Genomic DNA, 22,727 nt, shown 5'->3' on the forward strand with positions numbered 1-22,727 from the left:
CACAGTCCCTAGTAGTACAGATTCTCATCTCTCGGCCACACACCTGGCAAGGTAAAATGTCAAAAGGCAATAAGATAAAATCTAACAATTTTATTATTTGTCTAGTCTGACTACATGTTTTTCATGCAGGTACACAGGATCTGCGCTAGGCTTAGATACAAAATGGTATCGTACACCTTAAACAGCAGCCTACCATATTATAGCTTACATTCATAAAACTAGCTTCTAAGTAACAGTTGTGTCAACTACTTTTACACTTTTGTTTCTTGCTAAGCTGCTCAGGAAAGCAGTCACCAAACATAGGCTAATATGCTGCATATATTAACGTAGAATCTAGAAACACAGGATTGTTGTATTAACTGACCTGCAGGTTTATGCCACAATAGAGATAACCATCTTAAGGATTACTAAATAAGCTTACTATTTTAGTCCCATGTTATTGCAATTTTATAGATTATCTGTTGCCAAACATTGCTGTATTAATGGTGTTTTTTCATATGATTTATGTTAGACTGTTGTGAGCCATGTTTTGAGAATTAAAGAAAGAGACTGTGCCACAATCAGTCTTTAAAATGATGCAGTTGTAGGCATGTGGAGTGTATAATGTCACACAAGAAAAACAAGCAGTGTCACAAATTGATTAAAAAGCAGTCAAACATTGAAAAGCATGAAACAGTTGATTGCTGGATTTCCAACTGCAATCATCAATTTCGTAACAGTCAAACTAACACTCATCCAACAAAAACGCTTTGTCTTCGGCAAACTAATGTTTTTTGCTCTCCAATATATGGAGTTTCTTTTGATGACACCAAAAAGAAATTAAGCTGTGAGAAGCACCAAGCAAGATTAAGCAATTCATTGCAGCATGCTTATGCTGGCATTCAAACATCAGAATTGAACCAAGGATTATCTTCTCAACGTTTTCCTGTTTGTAAAAAGCCATTGTTGCACTTTGAATACCCCACTAAAGATCATAAATTGATCAAGAAAGGATTAGATCAAGAAAACTTGTATCAAAATGTTGACCATTTGAGATGTGATCTTTTTGGCTCAGATTCATCATCTGTAGTGCCTACTCCCATTTTCAGTAATCCATCTAACTGTACTCCATTTGTGAATGGCACCAACATAAAGACACCCTATGGTCATACAAAAACAGCAGCACTTCTTGATAACTCTAACATCTCGGATAATTGTTCTGTGCTCAAGAAAAGCTATAGTCATACTATAGCGAACTTGCCTCTTGATATTCCCAAATTATCACTTTGTGAACTTGACGTTTCAAGTCATGTAGTGGATTCAGATTCTCATTCACCAATATTGCGAGTCAGGGACCTTGAGTCTTCAAGTTTTGTGGATTTGGAACATAAGCCTCACAAACTAGGATCAGTTCTTTCATTTCAAGAATTGGAAGAAAATGACATACTACAGAATGCTGTAGAGCCTGATCTTTCCCAAAGTCACAGTGCAAAGTCTGAAAAAGAGATACTTGACTTTGTAAATGGAAATTGCAGCTCTCCATCACAAATTTTGCAACAATTGGTTTCTTCTGAAATAAAATCAGGTGAGGTGGTTTCAGGTTCTCTTCCTGAATTTTTATATGACTCCGAAGATACAACAGCTTCAGATCTGCCAGTGATACGGGTGCGTGATTTGGAGTCAAAGTCAGACACTTTTTCACCTGTGATTGACTCACCCATTCAGGAAAAGCAATTTTATGGAACACTTATAGGTAACAAAGATAATACACTTCTTCCTCACGAGAGTTCATCATCTGATTCTATTGAAAATGGTTTATTTTATCCACACTCATTAAAGACTGATCTTCCTTCATGCATACCACAACTTCACAGTAAAACCTCTGAAAGTGTTGATAACAAAACAGTACAAAGCTTGTGTCTTCAAAAAACTGTTCATTTTGACTTACCACCACTGATGGCTAATAGTAATCAAACATCACAATCTTCTTATGGTCAAGCAATGATGTTCAAAGATGATTTTTTGAAAGAGAAAAAGTCATTAAGCCACTTGAATGCTAAACAATCAAATGCATGGGATGTTGTCACTATGGAAGATCTCTACAGTGATGAAGAAAGTCAGAAAACTGAGCAAAACAAAATAGATAACAACAGACAAAAAGAATTACCTGTTTCAAGCACACTCCTTGTTGCATCGTGTGGTGATTCTTCAAGGGTCACTGGCAACATGGAACACACCACATTTGATGATTCTGCTTCCAAGCGTAGTTTTCCCAATTCTATGTCTAATTCTTCACCTTATTCTTCCACTTCCCAAGAAACTTTTTCACCAAGTGTTTCTGTGGGCATTGCCTCATTAAATGATGTTGAATTTCAAGCAAGAGAGTCTAAAGATGCAGTGATCTCCACAGATGGTTATGTTGACACCACAAGTGAAGATGAAGAAGATATATTGCATGCCAGCATCAACCATCTTTCTTTCAATAGTGCCCATCTTGTGCCTCTTGGGATGTCTTTGCGTTTATTGCGATTGCGTAGAATTCTCCGAGGTGTTGATCAAAGAAGAAAAGAAGATGTAATGAGAAAGTACAGGTAAAGTAATGCTTCTTTTGTGTTGTAAAGTGCATTCAATGAATAAAGTTAACCTTATAGTGCATAGGCTATATGCAGGGATTGCAGCATGATGTTTTGGGGGTAGGGCAAATATTTATGAAGAAAATAACACAAAAAATCTTTGAAGACTCTTTGTAGCCCACTATTATTATACATGTTTGCCACAAGCTGCACTGCTTATTCTTTGTTGGTTGGACTACACTTTCTTAATTTAGGCTAAAAATCTTAAGATTTGATTTTTATAATTGAGCACTATGAGGTTGAGGTTGATAATCGATATTTTTAAATGATTCAGATTGAATTTACTTTATCGGGCAATGATAGAAATAAATGAGCTACGGTAACCAGATTATTCAATTGCTGAGAAACAGAATATAGTTTGCAGATTTTTTGTTGAATATCTATACAGCAGTTCTCGCTTATTGAATCCACGGTTAATTGGCTCACCCGCTTATTAAGCTCAATGTGTCTGGTCTGGAATTACTGAATGTATAAGAGTAACATCTCCCTCCCCCTCGCTTAATAAGCCCAAAATTGTCCAGTCCCGAAGTGGACTTAACAAACGGGGACAACTGTACTAAATTTTAACATTGCATGAGAGTGAGAGAGCAGTTGTCGACTGTGAAACAGAGTATCTTTGATTTGCAGATGCTTTTTCAAATGGCGAAAAAATGCTCGCTTGAATCAACTTTTGAAGCAATCTTATATAGAAAAATGGCAAAGGTGAACGACCTGAACGTGTTACTTTTTGAGTATATATGTGGTCACTGCAATAAAATATGAAGTTAGCAATGCCGTGTCTTCCATTTTTTGTTAATTTTTTTAGTCTTTGTTTTTTATACGATTTGTAAATTTATTCTACAGTACTTTTTTTCCCTTTTTTTATGATATATAACTTCAATAAATTTTCTACAACTTTAGAGCTGAAATCCACTATCAAAATAAGCTGCTGACTCGTCACTTTTATTCATGGTCTATGTGTACCAAAGAAGCTTCTTTCTTAGCAGATAGTTTGCACAGAAAACACATGCTGACTAAAGGAATCAAAGGTGCTCCCTCTTCTCTTACCAATGTTAACTTTATATATTTTGTAACCTTGTAAAAAAACTTTTGTTTTGATTTTTATCTTGCTATTGTAAAGTTCATTTCTTAATGCTATTCTAATATGTTGTCACAACTTATTCAACAGTTAGTCTTATGATTCATTTTCAAATCTTAGTTTTTATGTTCGGTTCATTAATGAATGCACTAAAACAACTTCAAAGTACCATATTAACGTCACCAGACTACCACTGATGTGCTCAACCAACGATTTTCTAATAAATAGGCTTCCATCCAAACCCATCTCAGTTAACAATGCTTGAAGTGGGTGTCAAACAGTAATCACAGGTTTCAGATTTATTTGCTTTGCACTTAAAAAAGGTTGTTTTTTATTACATTACTTTCACCCTAATTGACGTGTTATTAACGTAAAACGGTATTTGTTTGCAGCTCTGAAGTGGTTCATGATGAAATGCAAAGAAAGGGATGCCTGGTTGAATAGAAGGCGTGATTTTCTGACGTTGAAGCGTATGTTAATGGAGTGGCATCATACGTAAGCAGAAAGCTCTGAATTGCATGGTTTCTATTATCAACGTTGCGTGTCATTAAATAACTAGCTTCTCTAATAGATGATACTTTAATGCGAAAAATCACTACATAGTAGTTGCAAACTTTGCTGAAGTTCTATGGTTTCATTGCTTCGATTTCACCGCAGATTTCACATCCGCCGAGAAGAGCTTCTGCGGCGATCATTCGACCTTTGGAAAACTCAACATAGACATTCAGTTTGGTTGGACATCGTCTGGGAGCAGAGGACCCGGCAAAAAATAATCCAGGTACTGCTCAGCTAGCCAAATCAGTATTTTTTTTGCAATGATCAAGTTAATGTTTCCAGATGTTCAATCAATGCAAAAAAAGGAATTGATTCGCTAGCTTAGAGCACATGAATTGATTCGCGAAGCTTAGAGCACATGTCAGCCTACTAGCACTATGTTTTGCTAATAAGCACCTTTTACAATTTATCATACACTTTTAGTATTAACTATATTAACCGCCAAATCGAATAAAAACTCTACGCCAGATAATGTAGCGTAAAATATTGTTAATTATGTGGTGGATTTGGGTACTTGGTGATGGGGTTATGTCCTTCTGTGTTATGCTGGTCATCTAAATGCAAAATTTACCTAAAACTTACTTTGCAAACTTGATTTTGCATTCTTATGACAGTGCTATTGCACATGGAGACGTCGGTTCCAACAGAGGGAGCTAGAGAGCGTTGCCCTGTCGTTCTACCGCACCAATCTGAAGAGGAAAGTTTTTCAAGGCTGGAATCTTTTCGTTGGTAGGTTTATTGCCACTTTCACGATGGGAGTTGTCGATTGACAACGAAGTAAAACTGATGCACGAAGTTTAATAAATCCAGTTTATTAACAAAACAGGAATTCAAGCAACCACATACTCAATCGTCAGCGATGTAAATTTGCTTTATTTTGTATTAGCGTGGTTATATACACTCTAGTGTATGGATACGTGAGCACGTATTTAAGCTCTTGTGAAGTGTTAGTACAAAATCTTTGTATCATTTCATTTACAGCGCACGGTGGATTGTTTTTATTTGTTGTTGTGGTTTGCCGCGGATGATTGTATTGTATTGTGGTTCAACATTACAGCCGACTGTGACGTCCATCGTAACCAGGATCAAATCTCGAGCCAATATTTTGAATATAAACTTCTGACGCAATCTTTACGGCGGTGGACTGAGATTACAACACGAATGTCAATTGCAAGGAAGCAATTCAACAGAAAAGTAAGGGATAAAGCAACATCAAGAGATAATCTTACGCGTGTACTAATACGCATACCCAGACAACAAACGTTTGCAGACGTTGAATCAACGTAAAATTAACAGATTTTACTGTCTAAGTTTTTGAACACCCCTTCTCGGTATACACTGGTAATTATTTCTGGTTTGGTTTTACTGCATTTCTAGTTTCCTCTGTGAAAAGTCTTCTTTCAATAATGTAGCATTTTGTATGAATTTTATGCTGAATAACGCGTGTGCAAGTACAGTATTATGCTGTTATTATTGATGCACAGTCCGTGATGATATCTTATGTCATTGATTTTGACAGGTTTTACGACAGCGGTTTTGCGAATGGCGAAAATCCATCGATTACTTGAAGTTACGTCACAGGAAGCAGTGGTGCGCTGCTCGACACTTACGATTACGTCAGCTGATCAAGCGCTCATGGAACATATGGACATCGCGGTTGAAAGCTGTTTGTCTCTATAACAAAAATCGCCACGAAGACTTGAGGTATCATTGCTTGATAAAATGCAAAAGCAAAATGTGTAGTCTTCCTATGAAGAGCTTGTACACTGAGTTTGCATATTTACCATTCAACTTAACATTTTTTAAGCTCGTTACTTTCAATTTAATTTTTTTTTTCTTTTTAGAACGATTTTGAACGTTTGGAAATTTGAAACCGCCATGAAGTTGCACCATCAAGCTTTGTCGCGCGACTTCCAAAGAAAATCTCTGCTGCAGCGAACTATTTGCCAATGGAAGGAATTCTGTGCTCTCAGACAAACAAAAAGGTTTCTAATATGCCTACGTCCCAAAAATTATGTACTCGTAGCACTAGACACTGCCACAGGGTGATGAAAGCAGAAGCCTTGCAGCTCTCCTAGTAGCATAGAGCTCCAATCGAAGACGGCGGTGATATTTTTACACGGTTTTTTATCGTCAGATTTGCCGCTGTAATTCATCTGCAACGCTTCGTCCTCCGAAGAGTCCTGACCGCATGGTGTGAGGTTGTTAATGGAAAGAGAATGGTCCAAGAAAAGTTGACAAGCTTTAGAGTGGTGCAGAGTAAGGTAAATCGCAGTTAAAATTAAAGTTTATTATTGATAACTTTTTTATATCTCTACCACAGTAAATTGAAACCAACACAACTTCATGAAAAGATAAACTAAGATGAACTTTGGACGCTTGTACAGAATGGTCTGGCACCTTCTTAGCTTGTTCAGCCACAATAAGCTGAGCAGTAAGTTTGCCAACTTCCACCGGTAATTGTGTTGATGCGCTGATGTTTCGCTTATGGTGGTACTTTCTTTTTAACATACAGTGCTTAGTAATTACTACCTGTCTACATTGATAACATTATAGAACTGCTGTTTTTTTTTTGCTAGAAAAACACTACTAGGGCTGTGGAATGGAAAGTTGATGTTTAAAATATTGCATGGTTACTGGTTAAGCATCTTTGGCCTTTATTGTCTTGTGCAAACTTGTGAAGTTGAAACGATTTTGTCATTATCTGGGTCGTTCCTCACAAAATAGCAGCCATTTATATTTTCACAGATCGCACAGCTCTGATGGAAGTCGTTCATGAACTCACTGCGCACTCGCCACGTCACTATGTGTCAGCAATCATCTATATTTTTATTTTACTTATTAGTTTTAAAGTTTCCACTTCTGAAGGAAGAAGTGCTATGGTTTACTCTCGCCTTTTGCTTTCAGGCAATTCAATGTCGTGGATTTTTAGTCTGGAAATCTTTGTTTTACCGAATATTAGTGGAGCGTGACGCCCGAAACCAGTGGAGCATGACGTGTGTCCAACGTGCTGCCTCTAGGTGGAAGGATTTTGTCAAAAAGAAGAATATGGAAAGAACATGTGAACGCATGGCAGTTAAAGTTATGAAAAATAAGTTGCACGGTAGGCGTGTATGATGTTACCATGTCATTTTTGAAGTGTTTCCGACAAGGCTTTGTCAATTTACTTTTGTTTTCGGCTCGGTGAACGACCGTTAGCAGTAGGACACACAGGCTACGTACATAACTAAAATAAATGATGAGCCAAATTGTTTAACTTTCGACATACGTAAAAATATTGTTTTGTCTTTGATGTTGAGTAAACCCTCTCAACATCAAAAATTGTATGTTTTTCATAGTGGCTACGACTAGCCAAAAAGGAACTTGAACGTTTGTGATAAAGCGCAACGCTTCCAGTTGTTTATTTCAATGCGCTTTGTGCGACTTTAGTTTGCTTCAACAAATGGACAAGGATACTTAAAGTTGAAGAGGAGAAAGCTAGCAGAGCAGAAGCACTCTTCGGAGCTCTTTCCCAGCGGAAGAGAGCTAAAGTTATCCAAGATTGGCATCAGCTCGCTCAAGAGTCTTATCTCATCCGTCCATTTGTTACCACTAGAGAACGCAAGCACCGAACAAGGTGGAGTTTCTGGTTTATTTTATCAAGAAACTAATTGTTTCTGACTAGTTTTAATAGTAAATGATACAGGATCGTTTAAAAGCGACTATACTAATGCTTAGAATTCTTTCATCCGTCATAATGTTTTTATCTCAGATTTTTTGTGTGTTTCTCAATGCAAAAAAATACATTTTTGCTTGTATTCAGATGAACTTAAGTTGTTTTGTGCCCCGCTTCTTGTGTGTTTTTAGAGGTTTAATTTCCGCCCCATCATTGTCTATGTACAATATTGTACATGTCAATGGCATTACAATTAGCACATGTTAAAAATAAGCTTGAAATTGAGTAAAATCACTTTATTGTGCTATAATGGGAATTATTATTTTTTTCTTAGGGTTTTTGACTCATGGCGAGGAGTGGTGGTTAAGAAGCGTTCTTTGCATGATTTCACTCACAAAGTGAAAGATGCGAAGACAAAAGCAATGTTCTTTCAGTGGCGCAGGGAATTCAAAAAGAGGACACTGGTGGAAGAGACTTTGAAAAAGAAGCAAGATTATCAAACCTTTATTGTCTTTCAAGCTTGGAAAGAAGTAAGTGAAAACTGCATTGTGTTAAAAAGCTTACATTTTGTCGATTTTCACCTGTCAGTAGTATAAAACCATCTTTAGTAAGCAAAACCGTCTTTGGTTAGGACCGTCTTTATAAACCGTCTTTATAAACCATCTTTGGTAAGCTAGAGTACGACGTTGTTAACTTAGCTTGTTAAAACTTTGCAGTCAATTCACGTTGCAAAAAGTTCATTTCTGGTGCTTTGCTCAATGTTTAATTGCTGGCCTAAACTGTAAGGTGTTTTTCCTTAGACATCGTTTCATTTTTTAAGTTAAAATTCAGCATGTGCCTTTTTATGCTTCAGTATACACAGCGTCAGCGAAGCTTCGACGTTGCTACACATTCTCGTACGGATGGCGTCATTCGGTCGTGTTTCTGTCACTGGAAGGCTCGTGTGTTGAAGCGCCGTCTAGCGGAAGAAGAAAAACTGCTTCGTGAACTCCAAACTCAACATATACTTACCAAAGCTTTTGCAAGGTAAGCTAATGGATGAACGTTTTACATATTATCTAGCTGTAAAAACTATTTTTTCTTTGTGAGTTCGTTGTACTTAATGTTTATAAGGCATCACCTGTTTATTTGCTAATAAGACGTATGATAAATATTTCAATGTCCTTTCCTCTTGTTTTCAGATGGAAGCGTGAGATCCTATGTGAGAAGATACTGAGTGAGGATAACGTATCGTGGTTCACGGAATGCCGCAATCTTAACTTGAAAACTTTAACATTCAAGCGGTGGAAAGTATCGCTCTTTCACAGTCGCCTGGCGAAACAATTCACGAAGAAGCAGCTACTCGCGACAGTATCGGTGAGAAACCCAAGCACTGTCCTAAGAATGCGTTGATGTGTAAAGGTGACAGCTGGCTTTAACGACGTTAACAACAATTGCTGATAAGTGATATCCTATTTTCGGCTTCAGCGAACTAAACAGCGCATCTGTAACACATAATAAAACATAGATATTTTTCGAGTGTCGATGGCAGATCAATCACGACTGGCGTCCTTACTTCAACTCAAGCGACTTGCAAGTAGTAACTGAACAAATGTGTACTCAATGTAAAAATGTGTACGCAACGCAACCTTGCAAGAAAGCGACGTCGCTGTGACCAACGTAAAGCTAGAAGCATAACAGAACTTCACAACATTGATCCCGTGATCCTTTGCTGCCACTGTGGTATCAGCAATAACAGCACCACACTTAGCATCTTATGATAATAATCTGTGTAATATTCGTATGGTACTTGCTGCTGTAATAAAAATAAAGAAAGCTAAATATGCGCTCTCAGAGTTTCTCGCTTTATTGCTTATTGTCAATGTGAAAACGTGATTCAGATCAAATGTGATCAATTGTTACGCTTTTTTCAGAATTGCCTTAAGGAATGGCATGCAGTCACACAAAATGCGATTCAAGCGCAATCCGATGATTTCTGTGCATCTTTGAGAACAAAATCAAGCACCCAGTACGGTGACCTTTCTCCTGTAGATCTCCCATTGTCCTCTTGGATTCATTGCCCCTCCTCCTTGGATTCGGACTTGAATTTTCCTCCAAGATTGCTCCATTACGACAATGGTGGATCTCAAATATCGAGTCCTGCTCCATCGAGGGGATTCTTTGGAGGAGATCAAGCCACAAACAGTGATTCTGGTCTGGATTTACTCAAGGATGTCCATTCCGACTCCTCCACTACATCATCTCGGCAGAAAGTAGCAGGTTTTACTTCTGATGGTTACCATAACCACGACTGCGCTCGGATGAACAGCGCCGACTCGGCTGTTCCGTATGACGTCAGCACGACGTGCGCTGATCTCATCACCCCCGGCGTCATGCCTGTTCACTTGGTGGACTGCCGAGCTCTCCAAGTTGACCATTTTCCCGACCACTCAATGGATACAGACGGTGAGTTGACCGTCAGGGATTTGGCTGGGACGGAAATGGATTCGTCTTCAGTTGAAACTTGCTCGTCTGCGTCTGAGGAATTGATCACTCAACGCCGTGTGGAAGAAAGTAAAAATATGCGAAGTTTATCGGATGTCCGTGCTACTTCCAGCAACAGTGTGGATTGGCCAGCTGCTGATGAAGACTTTTCCACATCACTCACCGAGCCATACCAAGTTGTTGCACCTCCGAGACCGAAACACGTGTTCCAAGTGGTAGCTCAAGGTACAGCAATAGGCGAACATTCACGTATATGGAGTTACCTCTCATATGGTCGTTAGTGTCAATGAAATGACGACTGATTACGCTTAGAAAGTGCAGTAAAATATTTATGTGCCTTTCCACTATTTCACTTTCCACAATTCGAAATTTAATTTCTATTTAACCAACACTTTTTGACAACTTCAAGGGCTTTTCCTTCGCCAAGTTGCAATGGTATCTTTCTAGCCATGTCATGAACTGTCTTGCTTTTTTGACGAGTCCTTGTAAAACGATTTTCAAATTTTCTTTTGCTTTAAAATCATTTGAAGTTTTACATGAACAAGGCCCGCTTCAAAACTCCTAACCAGATTTTTTCGACTGCGTGAGCCGAGTGGTGAGTAATTCTACGCTACGCTCGAAGGAACGTGAGTTCGATACCGCTCCAAAGCAGTCGTCTGTGTGTCGACATGACACTTAGTGCTAGCAGTGTACCTTATGTTAATGCGATGGACGTAAAATAAAACATTTTTTTTTAAAGTGTTATTATTTTTGCGATTTGTCCTTTGTTCTCTGTTGTTATGAAGCAAGTTGTTAAGAAATTTTTTAAGTTGTTAAAGAAAATTTTCTTTTTAGAATGTCGTCTTGAGAAGCTTGTTCGTTTTGCTGCATGGAGACTCAGTTTACCTTCGCTGAGTCAAGCTTTCTACCAATGGAAACTGCTGAGTCATGCTTCATCATGGGACAAAGCAATGCGCAGATATTCCCAGCTCGAAGTAGAAAACCGACGTCTCAAACAACATTTCTCGTAAGCGACCCTTTATTTCCGTGTAATAAACCAAGTGATTTTAGCCGTTTGAATATTTTTATACTCCAGACATTGGCGTAATGAGACGAGAAGACTTCATATTTGGAAGAAACGTTGTGAACGGGCTCTTTTATCCACTTGCATTCAGACTTGGAAGGACTGGGTTGTGCGAAAGCAATCTTTGAAAAGGTGATTTTCACAGCACAATTATCAGAGCATTGCCTGCATTGCAGGAATAGTGATTAATTAGGAAGCTTCTGTGATAATAGTTATTTTTCCAACTGTTAGTAGAGATTAGAGTCTAAACACACCTGTTTCCTTCAAACTTTCAAACAAATTAATTTCATGTGAAACAGAATGAAACTGAAAGCGTCATCAAAGAACAATCAAAGATTGACGTCATGGTGCATGCGACAATGGTTCGAAGCGCACCATCGGCGAACGGCGTTAGAGGGTAATTTTATTCTAAAAATTTTCTATGTAGCAACTTTACCATCGCATCATTTGTCTTGTTTTGAAAGTAATATAGTAAAATAGATTCTTCAGCAACATGAACTATTCTAGTATACGGTACTTTTCGTCTAAAAAAAATCTCCTAGAGCTATTAGATGGAAATCGTATTTTGGAGACTTCTAACAAGCAATGACATAAATTTTTTCAATTTTTTTAACCAGTTTTTTTTTTGTACTGAACAAAACTGCAGAATATCTTGGTAGCCGAGTGTAGCAAGAATTGACAGCGATAGACTCTGGTGTGTCGCCAATGAGACTGAACCTGCCAGTATCGTACCACTAATTCTTGCAAAAAAGTTTTCCACCTCTGCTGCATGATGTGATTTTTCTTTCAGCTATACTTAAGTATTGGAAGAGCAGAGTGCCAGACCGGAGCCAGATGACGGAGAAAAGTCTTGCAATGCAGACTAAGCATGACTCAGCATTATTGCAACGCTATGTGAACACATGGAAGTTGCGATTGAATCAGTTGAAAGAATGTGACGTTCATCAAAACAAAAACTTGTCTCAAAGGTTGGTTGGTTTTGAATCTTTATCCTCGGATTGACGAAGCCGTTGATAAGTTATTTCTGGCAGTTTCGCCTACATGTAATTGTAGAGGCTTTGAATCACTGACGCAGGCCCGTTTACCTAGATTGGCAAAGTGAAGTTTTCCGTTTGTTGAAGTGTTGTTGCCGGGGATTTTTTTCTTCCACTAGTTGCCGCTGAATGGAGAGCAGTCCTGAAATGCCTCGCTCAAGCGCACACCCCGAGACTCGAACCAGCGCTGATTGATCTTGTTCGGCGCGTAACCACTGAGCTAACGGGCGGACATGTACTGTATATGTTCAATTATTTCCGAGTGCTGATGCAATTACGTTTAAATTTGCCTTGTAATCCGCTACGGTGATGGAAAACTTGGTTTGGTATTTTGACCACTATCGGCTACTGAGCAAGTTTTTTGCTACGTATTTGTTATACTATTTTAAATTTTTTAAATGAGATTGTTGTATTTAAAAAACTAAACTAAATTCATATAACTTGTAACTGATTTATCATCGTGACAGGGCTCTACTCCGTTGGTGTGATTATTCACGCCAGAGGACAGCAGAGAGACAGAAGATTGAGGCAATTCGAAAGAAAATTACAATGCGGCGGACTCTGCATACTTGGTCAAGGTATCCTAGTTCTCAAATGTGAAAGCTTTCCGATGGTATTTTGACTTGTTTTACACTCTATGAGAGGTAAAGTTTTGGCAATGAGGGCTGGTGTCGATGTTGTGGCAGTGACCACTGCGGCACCAAACAGGCGCACAGTGCTAAAGAGTAGCCAAGGGTGGCTATCAGAGGTAGCGCTGTAGCACTGAGGGCTGGTGTCCGCCTGTAAGCGATGCGATGATCCAGTCTCTAAATTTGATTTTCACGTCGTTTCAACGTTAGACACAAAGTCACATTACTGCCCTGTCAATATAACAGTCACACGCGGTTATTGTCAGTCATTGTTGCCACATTGCATCTCATTTGGTTTGTGAAATATGTTTGTTTGTTTGTTTATCTTTATCCTGCATTGCGGGAAAGCAGACTTGAGCGCTATGCATCGGTGTACGCCTTCCGACATACACCTGACCCACGCTGCAGCCGACGGCAATGTCTGTTTCCAGTTGTCTACTCTACTTATGACTTAAATTTGGTACTACCCATTACTCGAAATCGATCACTAGGTAGAGGCAATTATCGTTAAGTTTCTTGCCCAGAGAAACAACAGCAAGTGCGGGTGGCTGGAGTCGAACATGCAGGCTCTCGACTGCGAGCCCAACGCGCTAACCACACGGCCACGGCTGAAACGAATGTCCAACTATGTTTGGGCTCCGATCCTCCTCACTAGTCTTGAAAGTCTGCAATTCAGTTATAAGATCAATTTCTGTTACTTTTCGTTTCCGTTAAAATTGTGTAGTAGTTTTTACTCAGGTTACAACGAAATGTAAGTAATTTTGACTTGTCGCTTAGTCACAAAAACTTCCTTTTAGAGCACTGGAGACTCATGAAAATATCGAACAAATGCGATTACGTTGCTTGAAATCCTGGCTGGTGTCTCTCATCGCTAGGTGGCAGTTTTGGGCTGAAAGTAAGTAGGCCTACGTTTGTTTACCCGTTACAGCAATACAGCATTTTTACATACAATCCGTCATTTTTTACATTGATTCTACTTACTTATAACGTCTAATCTATGTCATACTTTCATCATACCAGGCGAGAGTGAGAGGTGCGTTCGATATCATTGTCTCATCAACTTACGAAGAAAAGAAATAATGAAGCAGCAATTTTACTTGTGGCGTCACAAAGCCTCGTTGCGGTTGATTGCCGATCGGTCACGTGACAGAGCTATCCTGTACAAGTGCGTCATCTCGTGGCGCAGAATTGTCGTCGTCAACAAAATCGCAACCAAGCAAGTGGACTCCCTGGCGATGACGCGCAACCGAATGGCGGTGAGTTTCCTCGATCTAAAGTTACTGTCTTGTGTTACCCAAAAATGGTTCATTGTTAGGCCTGAGGCATTGCCATTATCTTGGGGCATTGCGGCTTTATTTACTTTTGGAAATTTCCAGTTTTCATCAGCGGATGTTTAACGTAACCAGTTAACCACTCGTGAACAGCGGTTGCATGTGGTGATTACTCTGGTTGCTTTCATAATAACGCAAGTTTCTTACTACAGTGTACTGTATACACTATACTGTATAAAATTTTAAAATAGCAGCTGTTCTTGTTTGAGCAGCCATAGCTATAACAAAATCAATCCAGTCGTATCGTAGTGATAAAATAAAAAAACAAACAAGACAACAGAAACTTAACGCATTAAACCTTTTCCATTGTTTGCTGGCATTCGACAAACATCGAATTACACATCCACTTTGTTTAGGTTACCAGATGTTTCGATTCGTGGAGATCAGCTTACAACATGCGTCTGCTTGAAGGAGAGTTCAACACATACAAGCAAAAGAAGTTATGGGAACGGTGGCAATGTTGCTTTAACACACGAAGGTTCATTTTGTTGGTTGTTTGTTTTGTAAAAACGAACTAAAATCATTCAAGTGTTTCAGTTACGAATTGCCAGTACGTTCGATGTCTTCTACTGTTCATCAAGAATTATGTGTAATTATTTTACAAAAGGTGTGTGTCTGCATCAAGTTTTTGGTCTAGATGGAGATAGTTTCGACTTTTTTTTAAAATATTTTTCAATAAGTTACTTATAGCTGTCGATTTTTAATTTGCTTCAGGGCTGAAAGATTGGGAAAAAGCGTTACGCTTCGCCGATTTCTATATGCATGGGTGAACGCGCACAAAGAAAGCAGAAAAAATTTGGAAATTGCTCGCATTGTTGTTACAAAATGGTGGGTAGGAACATCAAGTAGTTTGCCGCTGGAAATGATCACCTGATTATTTTACTAGCTGCAACATTATTTTACTCTGCGTATAGCATTCAATCAAACTTAATCGTTTTTCAATTGTTGAAAATCTTATTTGACGAAAATAGAAGACAGGGTAACTTGCATTGCATCAACCTCTTGAGCAAGATAACGTGAAGCAGATCTTGTTTTATTGTAAAGTATTAAACTTTCAATCATCTCTGACACAGTGCACTGGTTGCAGCAGTTGAGAGATGTTGCCTGAATTACTGCCTCATAAGCAAGACATTCTTTTCAATCCAACCTTCTAGGCACGCCATGGTCTTGCAACATCGTCAGTGTCAAGCCACCACCGATGCCTTCACTCAGCGCTCGTCGCATGCACTGGTGACTGCCATTTTCACGAAATGGTCATCATTGCACAAGAGACTAATACGAGCTGACGGTTTTCATCAGCGGCAAAGAGTCAAAAAGTAAGTCAACACGAAAGCAAAACTTTAAGCCCGGAGTTCGATTTCCTTCCAAACCAATGCAGTCTCTTCGTGTGCAAGTTAGATTGATAGTTATATTGCTGTGTTACACTTAATCTTGGCTTTGGACTGAATGTAAGCAATAGTTTATTACGATTATTGTTAAGTGTAATAAAAATGCGATGTTATGAATTGGATTTCAACAAAACCTACTGTGTTTTATAAAGTATTGATTTAGAGTGTTTTGTAGAGTTTCCACGTTTTGTTTTCACTAAAGAACCGAAATAAAATACAGCAACTGTTTGTGCATTGTTAGAACTTTCTTGACTTGGAGAAGCTTCGTCGCCAATGAAGCCAGAACCAGACGTTTGGCGACAGCGTTTCAATGTGTGAAAGTAGAGCGACAACTGACGTCCACTTGGCTCAGGTTGGTGGGAAACAGGAAGGGTCACTGTTTAAGAATTATTAATCACTGGTCTCCAACGTGAAATTTTATGCAGCTATAACGCAGTCAGGTTTCAAACTAAATGAAACTTATGGTATGGCTTATTTATTGTCACTGTACTATCGAAAATGTCTTTTTAGCAACAGTTCTTTTTGTCAATCTGTACCATATTTACGATGTCACCATAATATTACCCGACTTGTCCTCACTGCGTTTTGCAAGAGCGAACCTAATTGATGCCACTCTTAAAGTGTTTGGTATGACTCGACTTGGGATCGAACCCAGACCCACCAGCGCCAGAGCCGAAAGCAATAACCACTCGGCCACTGAGCTGGTCTTACATGAAACTAGAGTGAACATCAGAGTGGAGAAAAAGAACCCTGATCTGGCACACAAGGCAATGTGGCGACAGACAACCAACAAATACAAGTACTGCTCTAAGTGACATTACGCCATACACTTCGTTCAGCTAGAGAATTTGTGTTTTTACATTGGCTCAGACGTTGAATCATTGTAAAAACTGACTGATTTTGCCACCTGCAATGGCTTGATAGGGAGAGACGTAAAATTGAAGAAATATTGTTAACATTGAAGTGAATTGAATGTATATATCGAATATACGGCTAGTTGCACTCTGTTCACAGTGCTCAGTCATAATTTGCATTTGATACTTTTCAAGTACTTTTGTCCGCAAATTTATTTACCGTGGATATTTCATTCGCTAGATGGCGCACCGCCACCACTCGTTGCGTATACTTGCGTCGGTTGCTTCTTCAATTTCAACGCATCCAACGACAAAAGACTCAACTCCAGGTCTGGTTGCCATGGAAACGCAGCTTGGACTTGACAAAAGCTCGACAATTTCACCAAACCAAGTTGAAAAACAAGGTGGCCCGTAGTTTTTTTTACATTCTTACCTTTTAAACTTATTTCGATTGTTTCATTTACGTGTCGTTACTGGAAGTGTTACCTGTTTATTACATGATCAGGTTTTCCTCTACTGGTACCAAGCTTATGAGAACCAACAAACCGCCATCACATTTGATCTTCTGCGGGCCAAGGCTGTGCTCAGGGAGGTACTGACAGTTTTTCACACATGAACGTTCTTGTAAGCTTATAACGGCTAGCATATGATTATTTGTAGTCAACAAGCTGATATTTCTTCACATCGATCTTTTTTGCTTCAACAAACTTCAACCAAATCTGCCTCACGGCAAAACGTCTTCGTTTTTCCTTTTTTTTTTTTCTGTTTCTTGCATAATAAGCTACAGCTACTTAGAACTTTAATCTCAATTCAAATGATATTTTTCAGCATGTCAGATCGTGGCATCAGTTGGTTGCGTTGAAGAAGAACGTGCTGACGCAGGTTGGCGAGTACAAGGATGCCAGAAACCGACGCATCACGTCATCTTGTTATGTAGAATGGCGCGCAGCTTTCCAACGCTTGACACTGGCAACGAATCAGTCAACCATGTCGATGAAACGTCACGCTTTGCAAAGGTATCAAAAATTTATTCTAGAAGACCAGTAATCGTTTGTTTGATAACAATCTACTCATTGCAGAATATTAATTCCAAGCCCAAACGTTTTTGAAAACCAGTTGAAAGCTGAATAATTGAAAAGATGAATAAATGGATGTATATCATCAATAAGGTTTAAGAAACTTTGAAATGTAGGACTTTCTTTAATCATCTTCTGCAAAGATTCTTCTCTCATTTAAATGCAGTAGAAAATGATACACGGTCGGCTTCTTGCTATGATACAATCGGAACTAAATAATTACATCTTTGCGTTGGGCGGTCTTGCTGTAGCTTTTCTGCTTTCATGACGGTCATTTGCCTATTCACAGGTGGGATGGTTTTTTGAAACAAAGAAAGATTCATCAGCAAAACAACGCACGAGCAAGTGCAGTCCACCGAACGTCCTTGCTCAAGGCAAGTCGTCACTGAAATTTATGTCTCGAAACACTGGATTTGTTTCAAGTTAATCCCAGACAGCAAGTCACTCGTATTTTTACATTGATTCAACATCTGCAGAATTACAATGTCAAAAACGACTGATTTGCTGTTTGGGTGTTCATTTAAAAGGCAGTGGCTGCACAGTCGCGCTAGAAATTGGATGAACAAGAAAGAATAAAATTTGTTTTGTGTTTCATTGCATTTGCCAAAGTAATTAAACTTTACGATATGTTATTAAGGGATGTCTGCGCATATGGAAGGACTATCACCGAGCAATACAGAACAACTACTTCATTGCTGATGAGGTCCTGTGCAGGCGCCATTTCGAGCTACAGACTAAAAAATGGCTACAGTGGAAGTCAGCTCTTAACCTGGTATTTATTTCGCTGAGGTTTAAGGGGGTTTTAAAAATAACATAAAATGAAGTCTGGTGGTGGATTTATGACGCACAAAATTGAATGTACCCGTTACTTCACAAACGTCATTGAAAACAAGTCACAACCCAGATAGCAAAACCTGTTATTTTTTGCATTCTGCTTGCATTGATTCAACGTCTGCAGACGTTGAATCGATGTAAGAATGACCGTTTTTACTGCTTGGGAAGGGTTCATCTTAAAGCTCGGTTGTGTCATCTTCATCCAAGGGAGCACTGCTGAACTATACATGTCTTAGTAGGGCAGCACAAAGATAGTGTGGTTAGAAATAATACACTCAGAGGTGTTGTTGAATGCTAATACGCATGTTTTTAATCACAGAGGCAAGACTCGCAATGTCGTACGCGGCTCATCGAACGGAAAGTCGTTGACAAGTGGATGCAGTTTGTAGAAAACAAGAGCCGTCAGAGGGCAGTAAGGTCATTACAACGACGAGTTGCAAAGCGGTGGTCCTTCAACCGATGGAAGGAAAATTACAAGGTGGCTTGCTTACTTACATATTGCATGAATCACTTACTGCATCAGCGGCTTCATGTCCTTTCTTTCTTAAAGGATTTCATTGAAAGTTGGGCGAATGCAAGGAAGTAATGTTGAGTTATTTAACTGTTTTTTAGACTCGTTTGTTCACAAGGAAACGGAATGACAGTGCCATCAAGAAGTGTATACTTGCTTGGCAAAACAAAGTATCTTGTGCGCTATTTGCTCGTCGTTATGTGAGTATGCATGCAGTTATGAATTTTTAGTTGTGGAATTGTGAATGTGGAAAGTGGGTACATGCAAGATGTGCTAATGTCAAGAGAGCCGCAACAAGATTGGCGAAGTGTTTTGTTTGTGGGAAATGCAGTAAAGGAAGAAATGAAGTGGAAGGCCATGATGATGAGTTCTGCCATGGCATCGAAACAGTGACAGACTTCTGTTATCTGGGTGATCGGATAAATGGAAGTGGTGGATGTGACGCAGTGGTGACAACAAGGGCAAGATTGGGCTGGGCAAAGTTCAGGGAATGTGGGGAAATGTTGAATGGCAGAAAATTTTCACTAAGGATGAAAGGAAAAGTATATCGGAGCTGTGTGCGGCCTGCAATGCTATATGGTAGCGAGACATGGGTATTGAGAGAGAGTGAACTGGCAATCCTGAGAAGAACGGAAAGGTCAATGGTGAGAGCAATGTGTGGGGTGAAAACGAGAAGGGAAAAAAGGACTGAAGAATTGTTGGATATGCTAGAGATGAGAGAGACCATAGACCAACTGGCAAGGGCAAATGGAGTAAGATGGTATGGACATGTGATAAGGAGGGAGGAAGGAAGTTTTCTTAGAAAGGCACTAGATCTAAAGGTGGATGGGAAGAGGAAACGCGGTCGTCCAAGAAGAACGTGGAAACAACAAGTGAAGGATGAATTTAAAAAAGTCGGACTGAAGGAGGAAGATGCAAGGGACAGGGTGAAATGGAGAGAAGGGATTAGAACAATTGCTGCGCGAAAACAATCGGCCACCCCCACTAGTGGGGAACAAACCGATGATGGATTATGATGATGATGAGTTGCACCTCTACATTGTAAGACTTTTCATTATAAAGTATTGTTTATCAATCAACAACCATTGGTACTCAAGGTGTTTTCTGCGTTTGTGTCTGCGTTCGTTTTCTGCGTTCATGCTCAGTCGGACTACCATCCGGCTTTGTTGACAAAGAAACCGCAAGATCAAGCAGTGCTGGTTCGACTCTCGGAGTGTGCGCTTAATTTTTTTCTTCTTTCTCAGTACGATTACAAAGCTGTCACTAAAGCGTGGACTGCTTGGAGGCTACGATACGCATCAGTGAACGCTGCCAATCAATCATGGGATGAAATGAAGCATGACTTGTTGATGATGACGTTTCGATCATGGAAGTGAGTAACCTTGACATCAGTCATCTACAAAGCTTAGATTGACTCAAATAAGACCTTGAAGTCAATTCTTTTATCCTGTTGAAGATGTGTAGCAGGTGTAACTTTCGGAAAAAAAAGGATACCACCATTGTACAGTATTTTTGCGTTTGCAAAATATGCCCAGACATTAAATCTGTCGTTTTTTGTACAGAGATTCAACGTTTGCAGACGTTAAATCGATGTAAAAAAACGACTGATTTGCTGTTTGGGTAGTTCAAGGTTTAGCTCAGACGCCAAAACTTACCTTTTTTACATCACTTTACCCTCGTGACACGTAAAAGTGATGTAACCAAAGAACATGGCGCCTGAAAGTGCGATTGATTGAAATCATAGCTATACTACCTTCTGTAATATTGAACCTTTTTGTTGATTTTGAAATTTGTTCACATCTTCCAAGGCCACGCAAGCTGTGTTAAAACTAATGTATTGGAATCGCACTGTTGCACTCTTAATTTTGTGTGGGAATTTGCCCTTACCAGAGTCTCGTATTTTGCTTTACGCGCTTTTTATGACGTCGTAATTGGTCGCTATACTGTCTTGACCAGTAGCGCTGACGTTGGATTCAGGGGTAGTTTTGGGCTCGAACGCAGGGTGATTTTAGAGGTTCGTAACCTCAAGAAGGGCCCCGGAAACTTGAAAAAACATCGCATATTCTTTGGATATAGTACTTTCTTTTTAGAGGTGTTTTAACTTGCGGCCCGACTATTTTATAAGTACCTGGCCCAAATTATCCTCTCCCAGACCTGGTGTGAACAAATTTGAAGCCTTTTTCTTTCTCTGTTGCAGAGCATTGACCCAAACAAACAGGAAGCTAAAGGAAAAGAGCGCAGTCGAAACCCAGAGTCGGATCCCACGTTTGAAGCGAAAATAATTTGTCTTATTCCCGTCCGCAGTATTCAGAGGTCTTCATGAAAACTTATCGTCTGTTAATTCTTCAACTTTATATTTTAATGGTCTATTTTTGTACTTCGTGCGATATTTGTCAGCGATTTTATACAGAATGTAATTTTTTTTACTTGCATGCATTGTACAATGACGTACATTGTACAGACATCATTTGAAGTAGTTGGGAAACTAAACACAGCTTGGAAAATGTTTTAATTTGCCATTCAAGAATTCCAACTACGAGGCTGCAGACGAAATCAGCATTTTCAAGCTACAAGATGTTCATTGAGTGCCTTCTTGCTCTGTACGATTGTTTCATGTGGAGTGTTATTAAAAAGTATTGTTTTGTGTATTAGTTGTACTCAAGTCCCATTACTTTGCACCTTACCATTGCAAGCGTACTTGACTCTTGCCACGTAGATTTTTGAATATGGATTATTTGCATTGTTTTTATACATTTTTACGTTGTGTTCCAATCTTCAAATGCCTGACCGGCTTTGTTAGTAGGTTTTGATCCCTAGGCTAACATCTATAGCTGTAGCCGTTCATTTTCTCTTTGCATAGAATCAACGTTAAACAAAGTCATTTTTATGGTTGTTTTGCTGCTTTCTAGTCCAATGAAGTCTTGCCTGAGCGTTGGTCTACCTTTTTATAAAAACCTATTATACTTTTTTAATAACTTCTACGAGTTCACCGTGCATTTAGTTTCTTAAAAAGTGTGTTTCACTTTATGTTTGTTGCCGCTAGCAAGGCTGCTGAGGCTTTATCACGGTAGCGGTGTAAAGACACAGTAGATTGTTTCAGCATTTCATTGCAATCAACACTGCCACAGATTTTATAATGTTCTGGTTTGGTTTGAATAAATTTTTTGTTGTAACTTTGGCTGATATTCAACCAAGGCGGAGTGAACCGACAAGTTCTTGTCACAGACAGTAAACACATTGGCAGTTGATAATGCAGTGGATCAATTCTAAACAGGAAAGTAAATAGCAGTCAGCTTTCTCTTTATAAGTTTGATCAACAACCTGTTGAACACCGTATTACTGTGAATTGACGTCATTACAGAAAGCTTCATGATCTAAAAACCAATCTAAAACATTGCTTGATTCTAAGTGAGAAGAGATCGTGTGGATTTGACTTATTGTGAATAGTCTCACGAGTGTTCGTTTTCGGGACGCCGTTCTATTTCAGAATGTGCCACCACAAGCTTATAGGTTGTGTCTGAATTGGTAGCCACATTAACATGACATAATTCTGCCACAGCCACTGAAACCTCGAACCAATCATAAGCTACGTTTTCCGTGACGTGAAAAAGGGCGAAAAGAAG

General features: G+C 39.2%; 1 protein-coding gene across 1 annotated transcript; it reads left to right on the forward strand.

The window, feature by feature from the left end:
* Positions 1-603: 603 nt before the first annotated feature.
* On the forward strand, positions 604-22,277 carry LOC145781707 (uncharacterized). Its single transcript, XM_082593377.1, has 36 exons — positions 604-2,570; positions 3,240-3,314; positions 3,513-3,640; positions 4,083-4,185; positions 4,348-4,468; positions 4,860-4,974; positions 5,303-5,439; positions 5,765-5,949; positions 6,090-6,230; positions 6,383-6,509; positions 7,153-7,348; positions 7,675-7,861; positions 8,235-8,430; positions 8,754-8,926; positions 9,082-9,256; positions 9,814-10,609; positions 11,219-11,390; positions 11,460-11,579; positions 11,747-11,844; positions 12,238-12,415; positions 12,949-13,059; positions 13,908-14,005; positions 14,131-14,366; positions 14,798-14,919; positions 15,156-15,269; positions 15,596-15,757; positions 16,071-16,181; positions 16,925-17,087; positions 17,189-17,275; positions 17,512-17,699; positions 18,049-18,133; positions 18,397-18,531; positions 18,913-19,071; positions 19,206-19,304; positions 20,349-20,476; positions 21,302-22,277. The coding sequence occupies exons 1-36, from the start codon at positions 604-606 to the stop codon at positions 21,384-21,386; spliced, it is 7,473 nt and encodes a 2,490-aa protein (XP_082449503.1). The 3' UTR covers positions 21,387-22,277.
* Positions 22,278-22,727: the final 450 nt, after the last annotated feature.

This window comes from Aplidium turbinatum, chromosome 13 (genome assembly GCF_918807975.1).
Source record: "Aplidium turbinatum chromosome 13, kaAplTurb1.1, whole genome shotgun sequence".
NCBI classification, from domain to species: domain Eukaryota; kingdom Metazoa; phylum Chordata; class Ascidiacea; order Aplousobranchia; family Polyclinidae; genus Aplidium; species Aplidium turbinatum.